General features: G+C 44.7%; 1 protein-coding gene across 7 annotated transcripts in view; it reads right to left on the reverse strand.

Moving 5' to 3' along the window:
- Positions 1 to 17,686, reverse strand: part of LAMA3 (laminin subunit alpha 3) — a 216,759-nt gene that overhangs the window by 54,993 nt on the left and 144,080 nt on the right. For 5 of the 7 annotated variants that reach the window (XM_057698310.1, XM_057698305.1, XM_057698304.1 and 2 more), the window contains 4 exons: positions 15,563 to 15,793; positions 11,485 to 11,598; positions 7,908 to 8,017; positions 5,134 to 5,214 (listed from right to left, as the gene is read on the reverse strand). In XM_057698310.1, coding sequence (XP_057554293.1) covers positions 5,134 to 5,214; positions 7,908 to 8,017; positions 11,485 to 11,598; positions 15,563 to 15,793 — 536 coding nt within the window. Of the gene's footprint in view, positions 1 to 5,133; positions 5,215 to 7,907; positions 8,018 to 11,484; positions 11,599 to 14,146; positions 14,431 to 15,562; positions 15,794 to 17,382; positions 17,475 to 17,686 lie in introns of those variants that run through there. The other 2 variants (XM_057698308.1, XM_057698309.1) reach the window with 2 other exon arrangements.

The raw sequence follows: 17,686 nt of genomic DNA on the forward strand, positions 1-17,686 counted from the left end.
CCCAAATTGTGTGTGTGTGTGGTATCTTATCATCAATAGAATTGATAGAATCAAGGAAATATGGCATTTGACTCTCCTCCCCAAATTTAAGCTTTGCACCAAAGAACTTTGAGGCAATTTATATATGCTTTACCCATGGATAAACAGGTGATATTGTACAAAGGACACGGGTTTTGAATCAGGAAGATCTGCCTGGACCCCTGCCTCCACCACAGTCCATATCATCTTGGGCTGTTATAGTAACCCCTCAAGCTTCTATTTCTTCATCTATTCCTCCTACGAAAATGTAAGACGGACTTCCCTGGTGGCACAGCAGTTAAGAATCTGCTTGCCAATGCAGGGGACATGGGTTTCATCCCTGGTCTGGGAAGATCCCACATGCCGCAGAGCAACAAGCCCGTGCACCACAACTACGGAGCCTGTGATCTAAGGCCCGTGAGCCACAACTACTGAGCCTGTGTCACAGCTATGGAGCCCACCTGCTGCAACAAAGGAACCCCACGCACCTAGAGCCCAAGCTCCACAACAAGAAAAGCCACCACACTGAGAAGCCCATGCATCACAATGAAGAGTAGTCCCCACTTGCCACAACTAGAGAAAGCCTGTGCGCAGCAGTGAAGACCAAATGCAGCCAAAAAAAGTTAAAAATTAAAAAAAAAAAAAAGTAAGCTCCATGAGGATGTGAATTTTTTTTTTTTGACTGTTTTGCTCACTGATACACCCCTAGAACCTGGATAATGCCTGGACCCATATTAAGTGTCAGATATAAGTATATGCTGAATGAATGAATGAAAAATTGTACTAACACTACCTATTTTGGTGGATGGATATATGATAAAAGATAAAGTGGTAAAGAATCTAGTACAATGCCTGCACACAGTAGATACTCAGTAAAAGGTAGCTACTACCATTTTAAGACCTGATGAAATATTCATATATATGTATGTATGTATAATTGGTATCATTTGTAATTGCTACATTTCGGAAAGTGGATAGGGAGCAGAAAACCCATGTAGTCCCTAATTATCAAGAAGGTAACTAAGCTGAGGTGGCTTATCCAAGTCTACTAAGCAGGTTGTCCTAATAACAGAGCTTTATTTGAAGTGACCAGACCCATATTCTGCCTAACAAACCACGCTACACAAAAGATCTCGGTTTAAAATACTTTTTTCTTTAGATGTCTCACCTATACCTAAACTTTCCATGTAAAACATATATGTTTACAAAATACCTTATTTAAAGCTACACAAATATTCAGGAAGTTTGATTCTGCTTCTTCCTTAATCTTGCAAAGCATTAGTTACCGATTACAAGAAATAACTGGTTTATTTTCATTTTACGGTAGTGGTTAAACACAATGGACTAAAGTAAAACTTCCTGATTTCATAGATGACATTGGTACAATAAATAATAAAGAGCAGAGAGCACATCTGTCATCTGTGGTTCTAAGTGGCCGAGGAAGAAATGTGTCCCAGAGCACGGGGTGAGGGGTAAGCCTTTCCTATCCCCTCCCCACCTCTGCCCAGAGAGCTCCTGCATATATTCTTACTTTTCACCCTACACTGTGCTTGAATTAATCACTGCAGAGCTAACCACTAGTACCGGATGACGCCTGGCAGCCTAGCACAGAGCGGGTGCTAAATAAATGTTTAATAAATGAAAAATTTTGACATTAAAGTGGCACTGAGCTGTGGAAAAGTTAAAAAAAAAACACAACAACAATAGCTTGCTTTCCTGAGACATCAAATGTAACAAACCTAAGCTGAGAAAACTGTTAATTAAGAATTTCCCCTTCCAAATCAGCTGCCTGCCACATGGTGTCTCCTCCACTCTGGTGCTGTTTTCCACTTCATTGTTTATGAAGAACCATAAGGAGGATGAGATTAGGAAGCCTCTCCTAGGTAGGAGTCCCATAGCTTTTAAATCACAGAGCTGGAAGACCCTCCCAAGCCCACTCTCCACCCCACCCATCCTTCCTGTCTCAAGCTGGCTGCCCCTTCCGTCCCTTGCCCTTCAGGGCGGTTGGATGCCCCTCTTGTTGCAGCCTGAATGAGCCCAGTTATGTTCTCTATTTTAACAGCTTGTTTGTACATCTGTCCACCACTGGACTGGAAAACCCTTGAGGGCAGAGTCTGTGCTCTGGTTGCTGATGTGTCTCTAATGCTTAGCACAGGGCCAGGCATGTACTAGGATCTCCATCCATTTTTCATTGAAGGAAAGAATGAATAATAGATGTGAGGCAAGTGTGGGCAATGTTCCCCTTGCAGAAATGAAAAACAGAAGAAACTTGAATTGCTCCTTTTTAACACAGGATGGCGTCCAGGCCCTCAGCCGATGCCCATAACAAGCAGTGCCCCCTCCACCATGGCAGGTACCCTCGAGGCCCTTGGACTTTCTTGCATTACTTCCCTGACCTAAGCTGCCTCCCACCTCTACCTCCCAGCTCCACTGGGTTCTAGTCATCCCTTCAACCTACCTAAGTCCCACCTTGTCCATAAAATGTTTCAGATAACCCCAATCTAGGTAGCCCTCCCTTACTATGACATCCAGTTGAATTATTTCATTTTTGTTTTTTGAAATTTGGTAAAATTCTTCTAAAGCTATCCAGAAAAATAACATGCCAGAATGGTCCAGGGAAAAAATTAAGTAAGGCTTATGAGGGGAGCCTTACTCAACCAAATAGTCAAAGTTATTTTATAGTTTCAGAAACGACACAGAAGTGATAATGGCACAAGAACCAAATAAAATGTACAAAACAAATCCAAGTTCATATAGAAATTTTGTGCACATTTAGCTTCCGTGAATTCAACTAAAGGTACTTCGTTTGCCAAAGAGGGATGAGAGGGTAAGAGCATGAACATAACGGAAAAGCAGCTGGAGAGTCCGTCCTCATCACTCAGTGAGCACACGGCCTGCAGTGCACACGACATGAGGGATGCGAACCTGCTATTCCCCTAGCTGCTGCAGTTTCCCTGTGCCTCTCCCAGTGTGACTGTTTCACCCCCCAGAGTGTGGTTCTGGGTGTAACCAAATGCCACATGCATTTCCTGCAACATTGCCCCTGGATTTTTGAGACATGGGATACTAGGATAGTCAAGGTTACTCTAGCTCTGATCAATTTTTGCCTTATGTGGTGACTCCATCTGCCCCGCAAGATGCAACACCACAAAAAAGGTGAGGTTCCAAATTTTCACCAACGTCAAGGTTTGAATGTAGGAAATAAAACCACAAAAGTACTGAAACAAAATATGCATAAACATTTATATACTCTCTCTAAGCATGACACTAGTGGTTGAAACCCTAAAGAACAAAAGAATAGATACATAGTCAAACTTAACTGTTGCATATCTAGAACTGAAAAAACAAACCCAAAAAACATACAAACGAAAAACAAAGCTGAGAAATTTATTTGCAACATATAGTGTGAAGCATTAGGTTCCTCTAAAAGATCTGTACCAACCAACGAAAAAATAAAAGAACATTCCACTAGAAAAAAAAGGGTAAAATACCTGGAAAGCAATTCAAAAAGTAAGATTTATAAATGTCAATATGCACATGAAAAAATCCAATCTAATTATTACCCAAAATGTAAATTAAAATGACCTATAATGTTTCCCTATCAAACTGGCAAATGTTTTAAAAAGTGATCAGTCTTAGTATCCACTGAAGGCAAGCAGCTGCTCTTCTGTTGCTAGTAGGATGGTAAACAGATACAATCTTTCTGGAGGACAAGTTTGCAAAATGTATCAAAAGCCTGAAAAATGTCCCTATGCTTTGGCCCAAGGGATTGCTTCTATAATTATATCTTGAGGATTTATGTACACAAATATTTAGCTAAAAGGGTTTACTTTTAGTGCTGCTTTGAATGGAAAACAGTAAAACTATTTCAAAGGCCAACAGTGGGGGATTATGGAACTCAGTGGAACTTCTTGGTCCTGACATGATGTTATCAACGAACACTTATTGATATGGAAATATATTACTAATACACTATTAGATGAGAAAACAAGTCAAAACAGAAGCAAAATTGGAATCTACCTTTCTTTTTTAAGAAAAAGTCTCCGCATATAGAACTGATCTGTAAGAACACACAACAAGCTTTTAACAGTGGTTTTCTGTAGGTAGAATGATTATAATTAGCGCTGTAAGGGGGCAGGCATGAGCACAGGGCAATTGTAGGGTGTGGTACTTACTAGTCTTTGCCTTATTAGTTCTTTGCCCACCTGTATTACATCATTTTTTATAATATTTATGTATTGATCTTATGATAAAGTTATTTTAATTTTTAAAATGTTACCGTATGATGCATTTCTTGTTATACTGTTACTTTTCCAGATGTGCTCTCTTCCTGTCTGGATGACAAGTACCTTCTATAGCCTTCACAATACTTGGTGGTGCCCTGGGCATAGTAGCTAATCATGAAATAATGTTCAGAAAAAACGAAAGCTTGGCTCTGTGGCCCTTTATGATCAAGTACATACTTTCCATTTTGTAACATATATTCTTTCGTTTCACAGACATTGCTAAACACCTATTATAGGAACAGTACCACACGAGGCACTAGGATTCAGAAATGAGTGAGACACAGACGGTCCTGCAAGTGTTCATAACGTTGTGTGGGCATTCAGAGGGGAGTGTGTGTTGGAATATCCGGGGCTGCAGATGCGTGTGTGTGTGCAGGAGTATGTAGAGTTGTTTGTGTACAGGCAAGTAGGGATGTGCACATGTGGGTATAGGAATATGCAGGGATGAGCTTACATGGTGGTAGGAATATGTAGATATACGTGGGGGGTACGTAGGGGTGTGCATGGGAGCAGGGGTATGTAGCGTATAGGGGTGTTTGTTGGAGCGTATACGGCTATGACATATTGGACCTCATTCTCAGATTTCTGAAACAGGTACAAAACAAGAAAGAGAAGGAAGTTTATGATGTACAAAGTGAGCAGTCTTGTATTTTTTCCCAAGAAACCTTTTTTCCAGTTCCGTGAAATCAGCAGCCCCACCCCTAGCTCTGAGTCACGACCCAGCAGAGCCCCACCCACAGCCGGGGTGCCTGTAGCAGCCTGCCCGCAGAGCCCACCCCACCTGCAAGTCAGGGGAGGAACGGAGGGGTGGGGGAGGGGCGGCACCCACCTTTCGCATTGTGTTCCTGTGTATCCAGGTTTGCAGGAGCACTTCACATTTCCCCCAGTCACAACACAGCCGGTGGCAAAACTTGAAGAAAGACAGAAAAAAGCCCCAGTAAAAATATAAACCAATAAGCTTCACACTTTTTTTTTTTTTGCCACAAAAAAACTTGACTTGTGTTAAGTGAAATTGGAAACAAGAGTCTGGCTACCCTTTATTTGAGGAAAATTTTGCCCATCAAGACATGTAGAGATATTGGTGAATGACTTCAGCTGACACTGGGCAAATTTGGGTGAATAAGGATGGAAGGCATTTATTTTGTTTTATTTTTGGCTTGGAGAAATACATTCCTTCCCTTAAGAAGGAGTAAAGTAACACACTTTGGAAGAGATGATTACAACAGCATTTTTCCAGGAAACAACAAGGCAGGAATAAAACAAGTCTAGGCAGAAAAAAAGAACAGAGAGTTCTGATTCTTTAAAAAAAAATTTCTTTTCCCTCCTTGTTTATTCTAGTTCTTTTATACTGGGCACAATCCCCCCTGGGACGAAACAGTGGTGGGTGGGGCCAGGCCCTCAGAGCCTCGGAGGGGACCAAGGCACAAAGCATGCTCGATGCCCAGGTGTTTCTGTGGGCACAGTCACCGGTGATTTCCACACCTTTCCAATCGGGTTGCTGGACTTTCCGTTCCCCTTTAGTTCTAAACTGATGTATTTTGAAAAACTCATTAAAAAAAAGTTAAACCAAGAGACCATGAAAAAGTCTTGCTGCCTTATGAAATGTCTATGACTGATGAACATTACACTGATATAAATCTGAGGGGAAATAACTCCATGTATCATTGGCTGGTAAGAGAATTCTTATTTGGGAAGCTTCTCTTGAATAATTAGATAAATACAGAGTTACACCTCTGAAGGGACAGTTAGAAATTTGTCAGCAGTATTAATATCACTGGAAGGAGAATTAGATAAAAATTGGGTTTTACTGATAAATCTCAGGAACTGCATGTTGCTTCAATTGCACAGGAGCTAGACGCTGACCTTGATGATGATATGCTTTGCAACCAAAGATGAAAAGCTCTCTCCAAGCACCCTGTGAAAATCTCGGTGCTTTTTACTCTCTCTAGCTTCTGTTCAAACAAGCCTGGGCAACTGTCAAGTGATAGATCCCTCTACAAATAAATCCACAGGACTGGGCAGGTTTAAGGAATATCAGACACATAGATAGAAAACCAGGAGGCACATTTCAAATATGCATCTCCAGAAAAGCCACGTTGGGAAGGCGGCTTCTGATAATTTCAAGACTTGGCCAACTTCTCTGCTAACTCAGCTGGTATCAGTCAGCCTTGTGGTCCACACTTGTTCCTGAGCCTGCGCACTACGCACACCTGATCAGCATCATTCTGATTTTCAGACCAAATCTTGCTTCACTTAGTTACCTGTTACACTTTGTCTGGACCCACAGTGAACACGTCATGATAAGCAAAACTCTGATGAAGTGCCAAGGCCAAGCAGAACACGGGTGATCATGAAAGCAAAGTGGCGGCTTTCTACCCTCGGAGCCTACTGGCCTTCCTGGAGCCTGGGTGACGACGCAGATCACATCTCTCTGTGGCTCAGCACTGTCCTGTGGCTTCCATCACACTGAGGATAAAATCCACAGAATCCGGTGCCTCACTCTAGCCTGCAGGTACAGGATCTGAATCCTCGCTGCCCCGCAACCTCATCCTCCGGCCGTCTCTCTCTCACTGCAATCCAGCCACTCTTGCCTTCCTACGGTCCACAAACCCGTCAACAAAGGGGCTTTCTCGGCTGTTTTTGTCTTGTTTCCTTGCCTCGGACCCTCACCGTATTGCCACAGCTTACTCCGTCTCCTTGTTCACTGGTTCCTGTCCAACAAACTCCAGAAAGCCCTCCTACCACCCCCTGTAAAGAATCTACTCCCTCACTGCCCATAACATAACCCCTATTATCCATGGCATGACGCAGTGGTTCCCAACCATTCTGGCACCAGGGACCGGTTTTGTGGAAGACAATTTTTCCACGAGGCTGGGGGTGGGGATTGTCTGGGGGGTAATGTGAGTGATGGGGAGCGGGAGATGAGGCGTCGCTCACTCGCCGGCCACTCGCCTCTGGCTGTGCGGCCTGGGCTCCTAACGGGCTGCGGCCAGTACCGGTCCGAGGCCCAGGGGGTGGGGACCCGTGGCATGACCCACCTCTACCTGAAATTCGACTTCAGGTCGATTTGTGTGTATTTATTACTGTGATAATTACCCCCCCGCCCCGCCTTCTCCAGGTAAAGCCTCGTGAGATCAGAGTCTTCGCCAGCCTTCTTTACTGCAGTTCCTCCAGCATCTAGAGAAGCGGAGCCCCATATGGGTGCTCAGTAAAGAACTGCTTAGCCATTGAATGACTAGCAAAAAAGAAAGAGACAGAAGCAAAACTCAGAAGCATACAACTTGGAAAGCCTGTTTTTGTTTGTTTTGGTTTTGGTTTGCATTTTTTGTTTATTCTGTTTTTAATAGAACTGTTTTATTAAGATAGAATTCACATCCATACAATTCACTCAGCTAAAATGTTCCATTGGATGCCTTTTAGTATGTTCACAGAATTATACAATCATGACTACCGTCCATTTTAGAGTGTTTTCACCCACCCTAAAAGAAATCTCATACCCTTTAAGAATCACTTCCCATTTCCTCCCACCACCCCCTCCCCAGTCCTAGGCACCCACCAAACTACTTCCTGTCTCTATAGATTACTTTCAAACGTCCACAGTACCTGTTTGAATGAGGACAGGGGCAGGCACTACAGGATCCGTGGGCGGCATTCCCATAGTAACCCTCTTTGCAGCGCTGGCAGTGGTCCCCTGCAGTGTTATGCTGGCAGTTCTTGGGACAGATAAGCAGTAAAATTAATAACAGCCTATTACATTTATTACTATTGAGATCACTGTCACCTCAATCCCTCACACAATTATAACTCAAGTCCATTCATACGACAGAGGGATCATCGGTTTTGCTAACCATATGCTTTTCCTATCTAGCCAAACATTGTTGGTGCTAGAAAAGAGGTGTAGGTGCCTTTCCATCACCTATTTGGTGTTACCATTGGGAGGCAGGATGAGATGAAACGAGCCCAGCTGCGGTCAATTCCCACTCTAACGTTTCGTAGTTGTGGGATATTGGGCAAGTCCCTTCACCTCTCTGGGCCTCCGTATTTCTTTATGAACCAATATTAATGGTGTATGATTTACATACAACTCTAATTTTCTTAAAATATACAGTTAGAATAATACCCACTTTCCAAGGTTGTCGGGAGGATTTGGGGGTTCCACAGAGAAGCCTCTCGGGGCGTCAGGTGAGGGTGCTGGGGGCTTCCCCTCCTTCGCGCGCCTGCCTGACTCTTTCAGAAACATCTGTTCTTTTGAACAAAGTGTTTACCTTTCCACGTTAGTTTCCTTTCTTTTATAACTCCAAATGACAATTTTAAAGAAGAACTGCCTAGAGAGAGATATTTTAGGTCTATGTCTACTTAGTTTTGAGTTGAAAACACTGGGCAAGAAGACGGAGAAACAAGAATTGTGGTAGCCTGTAGCCTACAAAAACCCCCTCTGAACTCTGGTCTTTCATGGGGGCACAGGGAGAGGAGTGTAGAAGGGGGTAGAACCTGAGTTGCTGGATAAAGTCCCTTAAGAATGTCTGAAATACCTCTCACTCGGAAGCACCAACCCTGGAATCTGTCTTCATCAGTCCTGCAAATTTGAGGCACCTGCCTATCAGCCTTCCTTGTTTTACTGTGAATAAGTGAGTGACTGAATGAATGAATCCATACCCACTCCCACAGCATGGGGAGCTCTCCGAGCTCCACATGACAGCAAACCTCTACCGGGCACGCATGAGGTGCCCAACTGCGCTAGGTACCAGGGATGCAAAGATGGATCGGTACCCTGTCTCGGGGGGTAGACGGAACCCTGTGGGTAGACATCTTCAATACAACATGGGGAATACGATGACAAAGGTGTGGCAGCATGCCATAAGAGCAGGGGAGCTGCAGGGGAGGCGATGATGGCTGCATGGAGGACAGAAGGAGAGGAATGAGCTGGCTAGAGAAGTGTGGAAGGGCGTTCTGGGCACAGGCATCAGTGTGCACAGAACCTTCGTCTTGCAGGAGCACAGCGGCGTGGGTGGGTTGGTATTCACGAGGGTGAAGTGCAGGGGGGCAGGATGCGGCTGGAGAGGCAGCAGCGTAGAGCAAGGGTGCCCTGAGCCCGCCCGAAGAGCGTGGACATCTGGCCGTGAGCCTCAGGGGAGCCCCGAGTCAGCTGTGAGTTTCAGATAAATCATCCTGGGGGCTGCTGGAGACAGGCTCCAGTGGCAGGGAATATAAAGGAGGAAAACTGAAGAGAGGATGAGAAGAGAAAGGGGAAGCGACTGGGAACGGAGAGGAAGATGAGGGGTTACTGGGCACAGAAGGCAGGGGGAGTGGGGAGAGGAGGGAAGGGGGGAGAAAGCGGGCTGGGAGAAGAGGGAGAGGCAGGGCCGCGGCAGAGAGAAGCGAGGCCATTACCACCAGTCCCTCTGGGCCACGGCACCCATGAGACACATCACCTCCTCTGGCTGCCTCCCCACTGGACACACCTGCTTCACTGGCCAGCGGTTGGGCTGGTTTCTTTTCACTTGTCACAGCTTACTCTTGAAATGACAGGGAGATCTGCACATGTGTGAAGATCCCAGATTTTAAAACTGACTGTGGACCTTGAAAGGTGGAGGCCAATGTGCAGATCGTCCCATCTGCCAGTGAAACGTGCTTGGTTCCCTCATTTCTGTTCTTTGAGGATGAAGGCTGCATCCTCAGCTCCCACGCAATGGCCACGACGGAGAGCCGTGTCAGCACTCACTGCCTGCCATCGAGCGGCACCCGTGCGCCTGTGCGCACGCACAGCCCCCGTGAGACAGCGAGCCTCCTGATTCTGTCCGATGGCTTTAACTGCAGCACTTCACTCGGTCCCTCCCACCAGAGCAAATACACAGTGAGGGTTCCCTGAATGTATCGTTTCTAAAGGCCACAAGGCCACTAGGGACAAGTGTATGCGGAGCTACAAAGAAAAGTGGGGAAGAAAATCTTGTTGTTTGATTAAAACATGAACTATGACGGTCATTGGTGATTTTTTCACTGGACGGATGGACTACACAGAAAACTCCCTTTGTTCTCTGGCAGCTTTTATGAAGTGGACTCGACATCTAGCAATGACTCAACAAGACACATATTTTTCATAAAAGTGTCTACCTGTGTCACACACATTGTACAGTAATGAAACACAAACTATGATATGAGACTATCTAGGGGCTAGAAAAAATACTGCCCAACATCTTTTATTCCTTTTCAACTGAAAAGGTTAAAATCCTACAGAATGTTCCATCACACTCTTTACAACAATTTCCTGTCCTGGCCTGTCCCATCTTGCTGAGCAAGCAGCTCCTCAGGACACGCCAAAAGCACATAAAACAATCGAGGTGCTGAAGAGCTGAAACACACTCTCGCTGCCTTACACAATGCACAGGAAACCTGCGTCAGGAGAATGTATTTCCAAGCAGCACAACAGAGGCGGGGGCTCTGGCTTCCTGCAGGCACCGGGCACCGGCGTGCTCTCCTTTCCTTGGAACTGTTCGTCCTCCTTCTTATCAGGAAGGCCCTGGCTGCCGGGGAGACACCTCAGAGGACAGGGAGGAAGGCAGCAGAATAAAAATGTTCTGCTTCAGGGTCCTCGAGAAAACTCTGCTGAGAATCTAACTTTCTGTGGGAGAATTTTCTAACATATTGCACTAGAAGGTAGCTTTCCAGCAGCTAAGTCATAAACCACGGGACTCCCCTCACCTGTCTTCCCGCATAAACCCACTGCCTTGGCAGCCGTGGGGGTTAGTGTTTGATTGACAGAGTGTGTGCCTTCAGCCTTTCTTAGCATCCCCTGCTCCACTTTCTTGAGCTACTTACTGCTCATCTGACAGCAATGAGGCTCTCCTCCCACGACCTCCTGTCACCCCAACAAAACCAGGGTTCCAAGCAGTAGCTCTGGTTTATTATACGCTGGCAAGAGTTAAGCCCCAAGATCTACCCATTACTACCATCTGATGAGAGAGATGTAGAAGCTAAGGTGTAATTTAATTGCTCTGACAGGTGTGCTCTGACGGAGGGAAAAGTGAGTGTGAAATAATTCAGCCTGGTTACCTGGAGACCCCTGCGTTCACAAGGCAACCACTATTTAGGGTTTGGCAGATGTGATGTCTCAGGGCCTAAAAGAGGGGGATGGGGAGACACAGATTGCCTGCTGGTAGCATTAGAGCATCACTGTACTCACAATGCATATTCCTGAGCCGTCCTGGCAGCGATTGGAATGTCCGTTGCAACTGCAGGGAACACACCGTCCGGTATATAAGCCTTTGTTATCCCGATAGTATCCAGGGCTACAACCCTATTTTTCAAACAAAGCGTTTAGTCAATACAAAGAAAGAAAATTCTCATCCAAAGTAGGTGACCATTCTGATTGTCAAGTGTTCACCTTTCTATCTTCGCTACTTCAGTAGGTGTGTGGATTTCTACTTTCAAATGCAAGCCAGGTCCACCTGCATTTTTGGTCAGGTTCCCTGCTGTTTCCACATCACAGCAGGTGTGTGTGCTGGGGCCTCAGTGGGAGCCGTGTGATGGGGAAATCGGAACAAGGGGGTGTGGGGGTGGCGTGTGGAAGTGTGGTGCCTCTCCTCCTCACGCCAATTGTTTTGAGAGCCCGTGGACGGGTGGAAAGCTGAAAAAGCAAAGAGGATCGGGACCCCAGTCCTTTGGTGGGAGGATCTCTGAGCAAATCCCTTCAAGTTTTCTTTGGGTAGCCTTCTCTCCGAGAGCGGGTTTTGGACTGGTGGGGGAGCCGTATGGGAGGAGGGGGAGAGATGGGGTCTTCGCTGGGATCTACGCAACAACGGCAGAACTGGTGGGACCCTGTCGCTGCCACTCATCCGTCTATGGGCGGTGGGGAACCCCGGGGGAAGGAACCAGCTTGCATCCTCGTACAGAACTTGGCAGGGATATTTGGTTCCGACGGAGCACAAAGCCCCAGCCTGAGGAAATCTCCTGAGTGTGGTCTCCTTCTCCTGTTCGATATTGCTTTGATGAATTCTATCTCCACGTTACTATCTCTTTCCAGTGTAACACAAGTGATTATTCTTCACGCGGATGAAAAGAATTATGGTTTTCTTTTGATGAACTGATATTTTTAAAAAAGACTCTCATTAAGAACACCCCCAATAGAAAAAAAAAAGCAATTATTCTCCTACAAGCCATTAAAAATTACTTAGATTTCTGTCTTTAAAGACAATGCTAAGCATTTTCCCTATTTTGGCAGAGCCAATCAGTGACTGGTTAAAGTCAGATGTTGTCTCTATTTCTTTCACTGATCTCCCATATGGCCTATCTTTAAAGCATCAGGAAAAATTAATACTTACACATAAAAGATCATCTTTTACCTAATCTATTAAAACAGCACATACATCTATGAGACTCTGAAGTTACAGTCAAGGGAAATCTGCTCTCATTCATCCATGGCCTTAAAGGTCTCTACCTTGCCAGGCTGTGGAAAGGTGGAGAAAGAAACTCACACTCCCCAGAGTGGAATATTCCTCCTAGTTGCTGCTAGAAGCTCCTTGCAAAATTGCACAATGATGCCAAATCGTACACAATAACAATACTATAATTTCCAATATAATTCTCCCTTCAGCTATTAGAAACCATGTTTAGGCAAAAGAATGCACAGCAAAAACTTAGATTACTTTATGTGAATAGGCTTGTCTAAAGGAGAATCCAAATATGAAAGGAATGTTCTTGAGCGGAAAGCATGACTGGGAGATACATTTGAACGGAATTTAGCCAATGGTGGTGAGATCGTATCTACAAACAAATAATCTCTACTAATAAGGGGCAAGTACCTTAAAATTATCGCCATATATCACGTTACGTGCTTTTAAAATGATCTGATTTGGTAAAAAAAAAAAATTATCTAAATAAATAAATATAAATGGTTTGTTTATGACAATACGCCCAGTAAAAGCTTTAATAAAATATGCTTTGCGGGGGTAGGATGGTCTATCCTGATTAAAGTTAAATCACCCATCTTAATTTGCTTTTGATTAGAAACAGAAAAGTACTCTGCAAGAGTTATGTATCATGTGACTCTTGGAACATTTGTCAGTTACTAAAATATAATTTTCTCACCTCTATAAAGCACACAAACTCCAGATTTAACATAAAATGCTGTTCAACTAATTAGATTGTACTGAAGACATTCTAAATGAAAATGAATGTATCCTTATATATTATTTCAGTAAAGAGGCTTTGCAACTAATCATTTTCTTAAGTGATAATTTTTCAGGATAACTTTTGTAACACAAATTGATAAGATTATGTCTCTATCACGTTTCCAGGGCTACTTCAGCAGCCATAGGCTCTATTTCTCTGTGACTATACATGTACCATCCGGGAAGTTTAAAGACAGAGAAAGCAGAATTTATGAGTATTTAATGCCTGGCAAATTGAAGCACGTCTGTTGGGTATTACACAAAATTGATCTCATCACTCTTCTTAAGTAGGGATTTCACTGATTCTCATGGTTTACGTTGTGGGTAATTTTTCTCCCAAGCAGAATCTGGAAGCCTACAGACATCATTCTCTTTTGTCCTGAGGCTTGGGTTACTCTCGAAAGGGCACAAAGTTTCAGATACTAACATCCCACAGGCATTCAGACTCCAGCTGTCTCGGCACTTCCAGGTGGGTTGATGTTTATAGGATTTGTGGTTACCAGCTCAGGAGAGCGATCTGTCAGACATCGTAATAAACACTGCCAGTCAACAGGACAGGGAGCTGTCAGCCCCTCCCCCAGCCCACCCACTCCTCACTCATCACCCTAACTTACAAAATCTCATAGAGCTGGGAACCCTTCCCTATCCCAAACCAAAATGTAAAAAGGACTTTACCTGGCCGGGTTTAATCTCCACATAACTTGCTTGCAGTTGCTTTTGACCTGGAAGCTGCGGAAGTGCTACCCTTTGCTGCTGTGAATTGTATCCCAGACACTGCCCCAAGGCTGCCCCAAAGATCCACAGCCATCCCGCACTCCGGGGGAACCACCTCCCCGTCGGGGGCATCCTGGTCCCTGGGCGTCCTGCTGGCTGCGCGCAGACCTCTGCCTCTTCCTCTTATACCTGCCCTTCCTGCTCGGTGCCCAGGTCCGGCTGACTCAGGTAAGGCAGGCTGTCTGCGGCAGGAGGCCCCACCTGTAAACTTCGCCCATGAGTCAGCCTGTGAGAGAGCGCATATAACAGTCCCGCAGGGAAGCACGCCGCTCTGTAATTCCTGCCAGGTGGGGCAGGCATCACCTTCTACCCACCTCACCCCCGAGACAGCACAGGCAGCTGTAAATCACAGGCTGAGTCATGTGCCAAGAACACACCCTGGGCAGGAGGGTGGTAATCCAGAGGTCCCTCTCTTTCCCTTGGGCTATGAATTTCATTTAATCAGCCTAGAAAAGAGGGAGAAGGCAGGGGGAAAAAGAATAGAGGCACCTGTGGACTAAAAGTTACACGCAGGAATCCCAAGAAAACCACAGTGGGTATATGATATTTTAACCTGCAAAATATACCTTAATCTGCAAATATATGGTATTTGCAGGTAAAAAAGAAACCAATACGCATATCACCTTGGGATTTTCTGCTTTCCAGGGCTCAGAAGGGCAACTGAAAGATGTCACTAAATCCACACCCGATGGGTGTCTGGAATTCTCAGAATGACGATATTTGCTATTGCCTATTAATTGTACTAACCACTGTGCGTTCTTCCTCTCTCTTCAGGAAGAGAACATATTTGCAGCTTGAGACATGACATAGCTTCGTTTTGCAGCACCTTCTAACCATCTGAGGACAGTCAGGTTGACTGGGCCTCCCATGAGGATCTGCTGTGAGCTGGAAACGTGCACTGCAGTTTCCCCTGAAGAATCAGGATATTCTCTGGACTATAACTGCTGGGGGTGGGTGGTGGAGGGAGGCCCTGGATCAGAGGAAGGCGTGAGAACCCTGGGTCAGCTCCTGGGAGAGCAGTGGCTCACATACTGGGATGCCCATGGCGGGTCCCTTCCTGCTTCCCAGAAACTCCAGATTTCTGCAACCCCCAGGATCCGCTGAGTTCCTGCAGCTTTCTGATGGATTTTGAGACGTTTGTGATTTCTTTTTCATATTTAACACTTGCAGGTGGTCCAGGTAAGATAGAAGCTAGAGCCCAGGAGGAACTTGTTGAATGGTCAGCAGGCCCCAAACCACCCAGCAGTGCTGAACAGCAGGCACAGCACCATCACAGGAGCCCCCGGGGGTACTTTATGGTTTAGGAGAACTTCCTACCTGACATGAGTCACCTGTGTAGTCAGGGGGGCAGGCACACATCTCCACGCTCTGTGCTCGACGTCCACTTCCTGTTTCCGAGGCCTCCTCCAGCCCCACCCCGCTCAGGGTGAGCCGCTGCGTCTCTGTGAAGTAGAGGCCCCGGAGATGCACACCCTGCAGTCTAGACAGCACCGTCATCAGCTCTTTCCGAGACACGGGGGCACCGCTGCTGGCGTGTCTGAAGTTCCCCTACACGTGAAAGCAGAAAGGCAAGGTCTCCCTGTGGCAAGCTCACTGCCAGGGGCTTCAGAGATAGCCAGCCAGAAGGAATCCAAGAAAAGACATTTAAAATGCATCAGGGAAAATAATAAAGTAAGACAGGTAAGTCGACACAGTGGATTTACACTTGGAAGTCACACGGCCTAGGTTATTTCCAAGAAGGGAAAAGGCCACGAGAAAGGGGGAAAAAACGAAGGCAGGAAATAAGGAACAATAAAACGAAATCAGATTTCCCAGCATTAGGCTAATTGTAAAATGCACTTTTGTGTGTGCAAGCACAAAGGGAGTGAGAAAGATAGAGGGCAGAGGCCGTGTGGAAACCAAGTCACACGGCTCAGACCATTCATTCAGTCTCCATAATTGTGACGGAAAGCACAATCTTTTCTTACACACACCCATTTTATTTTTATGATGGTAAAAAACATGTAACATAAAATGTACTATCTTAACCATATTTAACAGTACTGAACAAGAGTGTTAACTATTTACATTATTGTGCAACAGATCTTTCAAACTTTATCATCTTGCAAAACTGAAACTCTGCACCCACGAAGCAATAAATCCCATTTCCTCCTCCCCCAGTCCCTGGCAACCACCACTCTCCTTTCTGCTTCTGTGAATCTGAGTACTTTAAATACCTCATAAAAGTGGAATCACATGGTATTTGTCTTTTTGTGACTTGCTATTTCACTTAGTGTAATGTCCTCAAGCTTCATTCCTGTTCTAGCACGTGACAGGATTTTCTTCTTTTTTCAAGCTGAATAATATTCCAGTGTATGTGCATGCCACACTGTCTTTATCCATTCACTGTCAACAGACATTTCAGCTGCTTCCACCTTTTGGCTATTGTGAATAGTGTTGCAATAAACATGGGTGTGCAAACATCTTCAAAATTCTGTTTTCAATTCTTTTGAATATAGAGTCGCCCCTTGCACAATGCAAGTGTGAGAAGCACCGACCTTCTGAGCAGTCAAAAATCTGTGTATAACTTCACAGCTCTCCATACCTGTGGTTCCAAATTTGCAGATTCAACCAACTGCAGATCGTGGACTAGTGTAGCATTTAGTGGAAAAAGATTCAACCGTTTTTCTTGAATAAATGCTTTTCAAATTGCGCCAGCCTTTGGTTAATGGTCAGAGTTCTAAAATAGTTGATTTTGACCATTTTTGCCACACTGCTCTTATGGAGGAAAAATTGGAGGAGGCTCTTCACCATTTTTGCTGGTATCACCTCTTTTATAAATTAGAATCACATAGTAAGTGGGCTTTTGTGTCTCACTTCTTTCCCTCAGTATAATGCTTTTGAGGTTCATCCACAGTGTGGAAAGTACCAGTACTTTCTTCCATTTATTGCCAAATAGTGTTCCATTGTATGGATGGACGAGTACAGAGATGTTGCAATGTGCCTGGGAGTTCAAGGTACTTGAAAAAGTATCACCTTGAGGATATATTATTTAATAATATAATTGGAACACTGTAAAGGAATAATTGTAACCATGTAGGTTTAATACAATGTTTTATAATTTGATGAGTTCCTTTATTTAGCTATATTATTCTTACTTCTTTTGGTGTTAGATGTTTTTGTGACTTTTCTTTTTATTCACTCCAAGTATTTGTTGGACAGTCACCAGGTCCCAGGCACTGAGGGAGGCCTGAGGATGACAGGGAGCTACATCGTAGCATGTACAGACTCAAAGAGTTTATAAGACAAGGATACTTAGCTGTAAAACAGGAGAGACAGTGGTAAGTGTCATAAAGATGGTGCAAACAAAGCCCTGTGAGGATGGAGCTCTGTGTATTTTATATAATTTATAGTTTTAACTTATGTATCTAAATTATATTTATATAAATATAGTTAATATTT

The sequence above is a fragment of the Hippopotamus amphibius genome, chromosome 11 (assembly GCF_030028045.1).
Source record: "Hippopotamus amphibius kiboko isolate mHipAmp2 chromosome 11, mHipAmp2.hap2, whole genome shotgun sequence".
In the NCBI taxonomy this organism is placed as follows: domain Eukaryota; kingdom Metazoa; phylum Chordata; class Mammalia; order Artiodactyla; family Hippopotamidae; genus Hippopotamus; species Hippopotamus amphibius.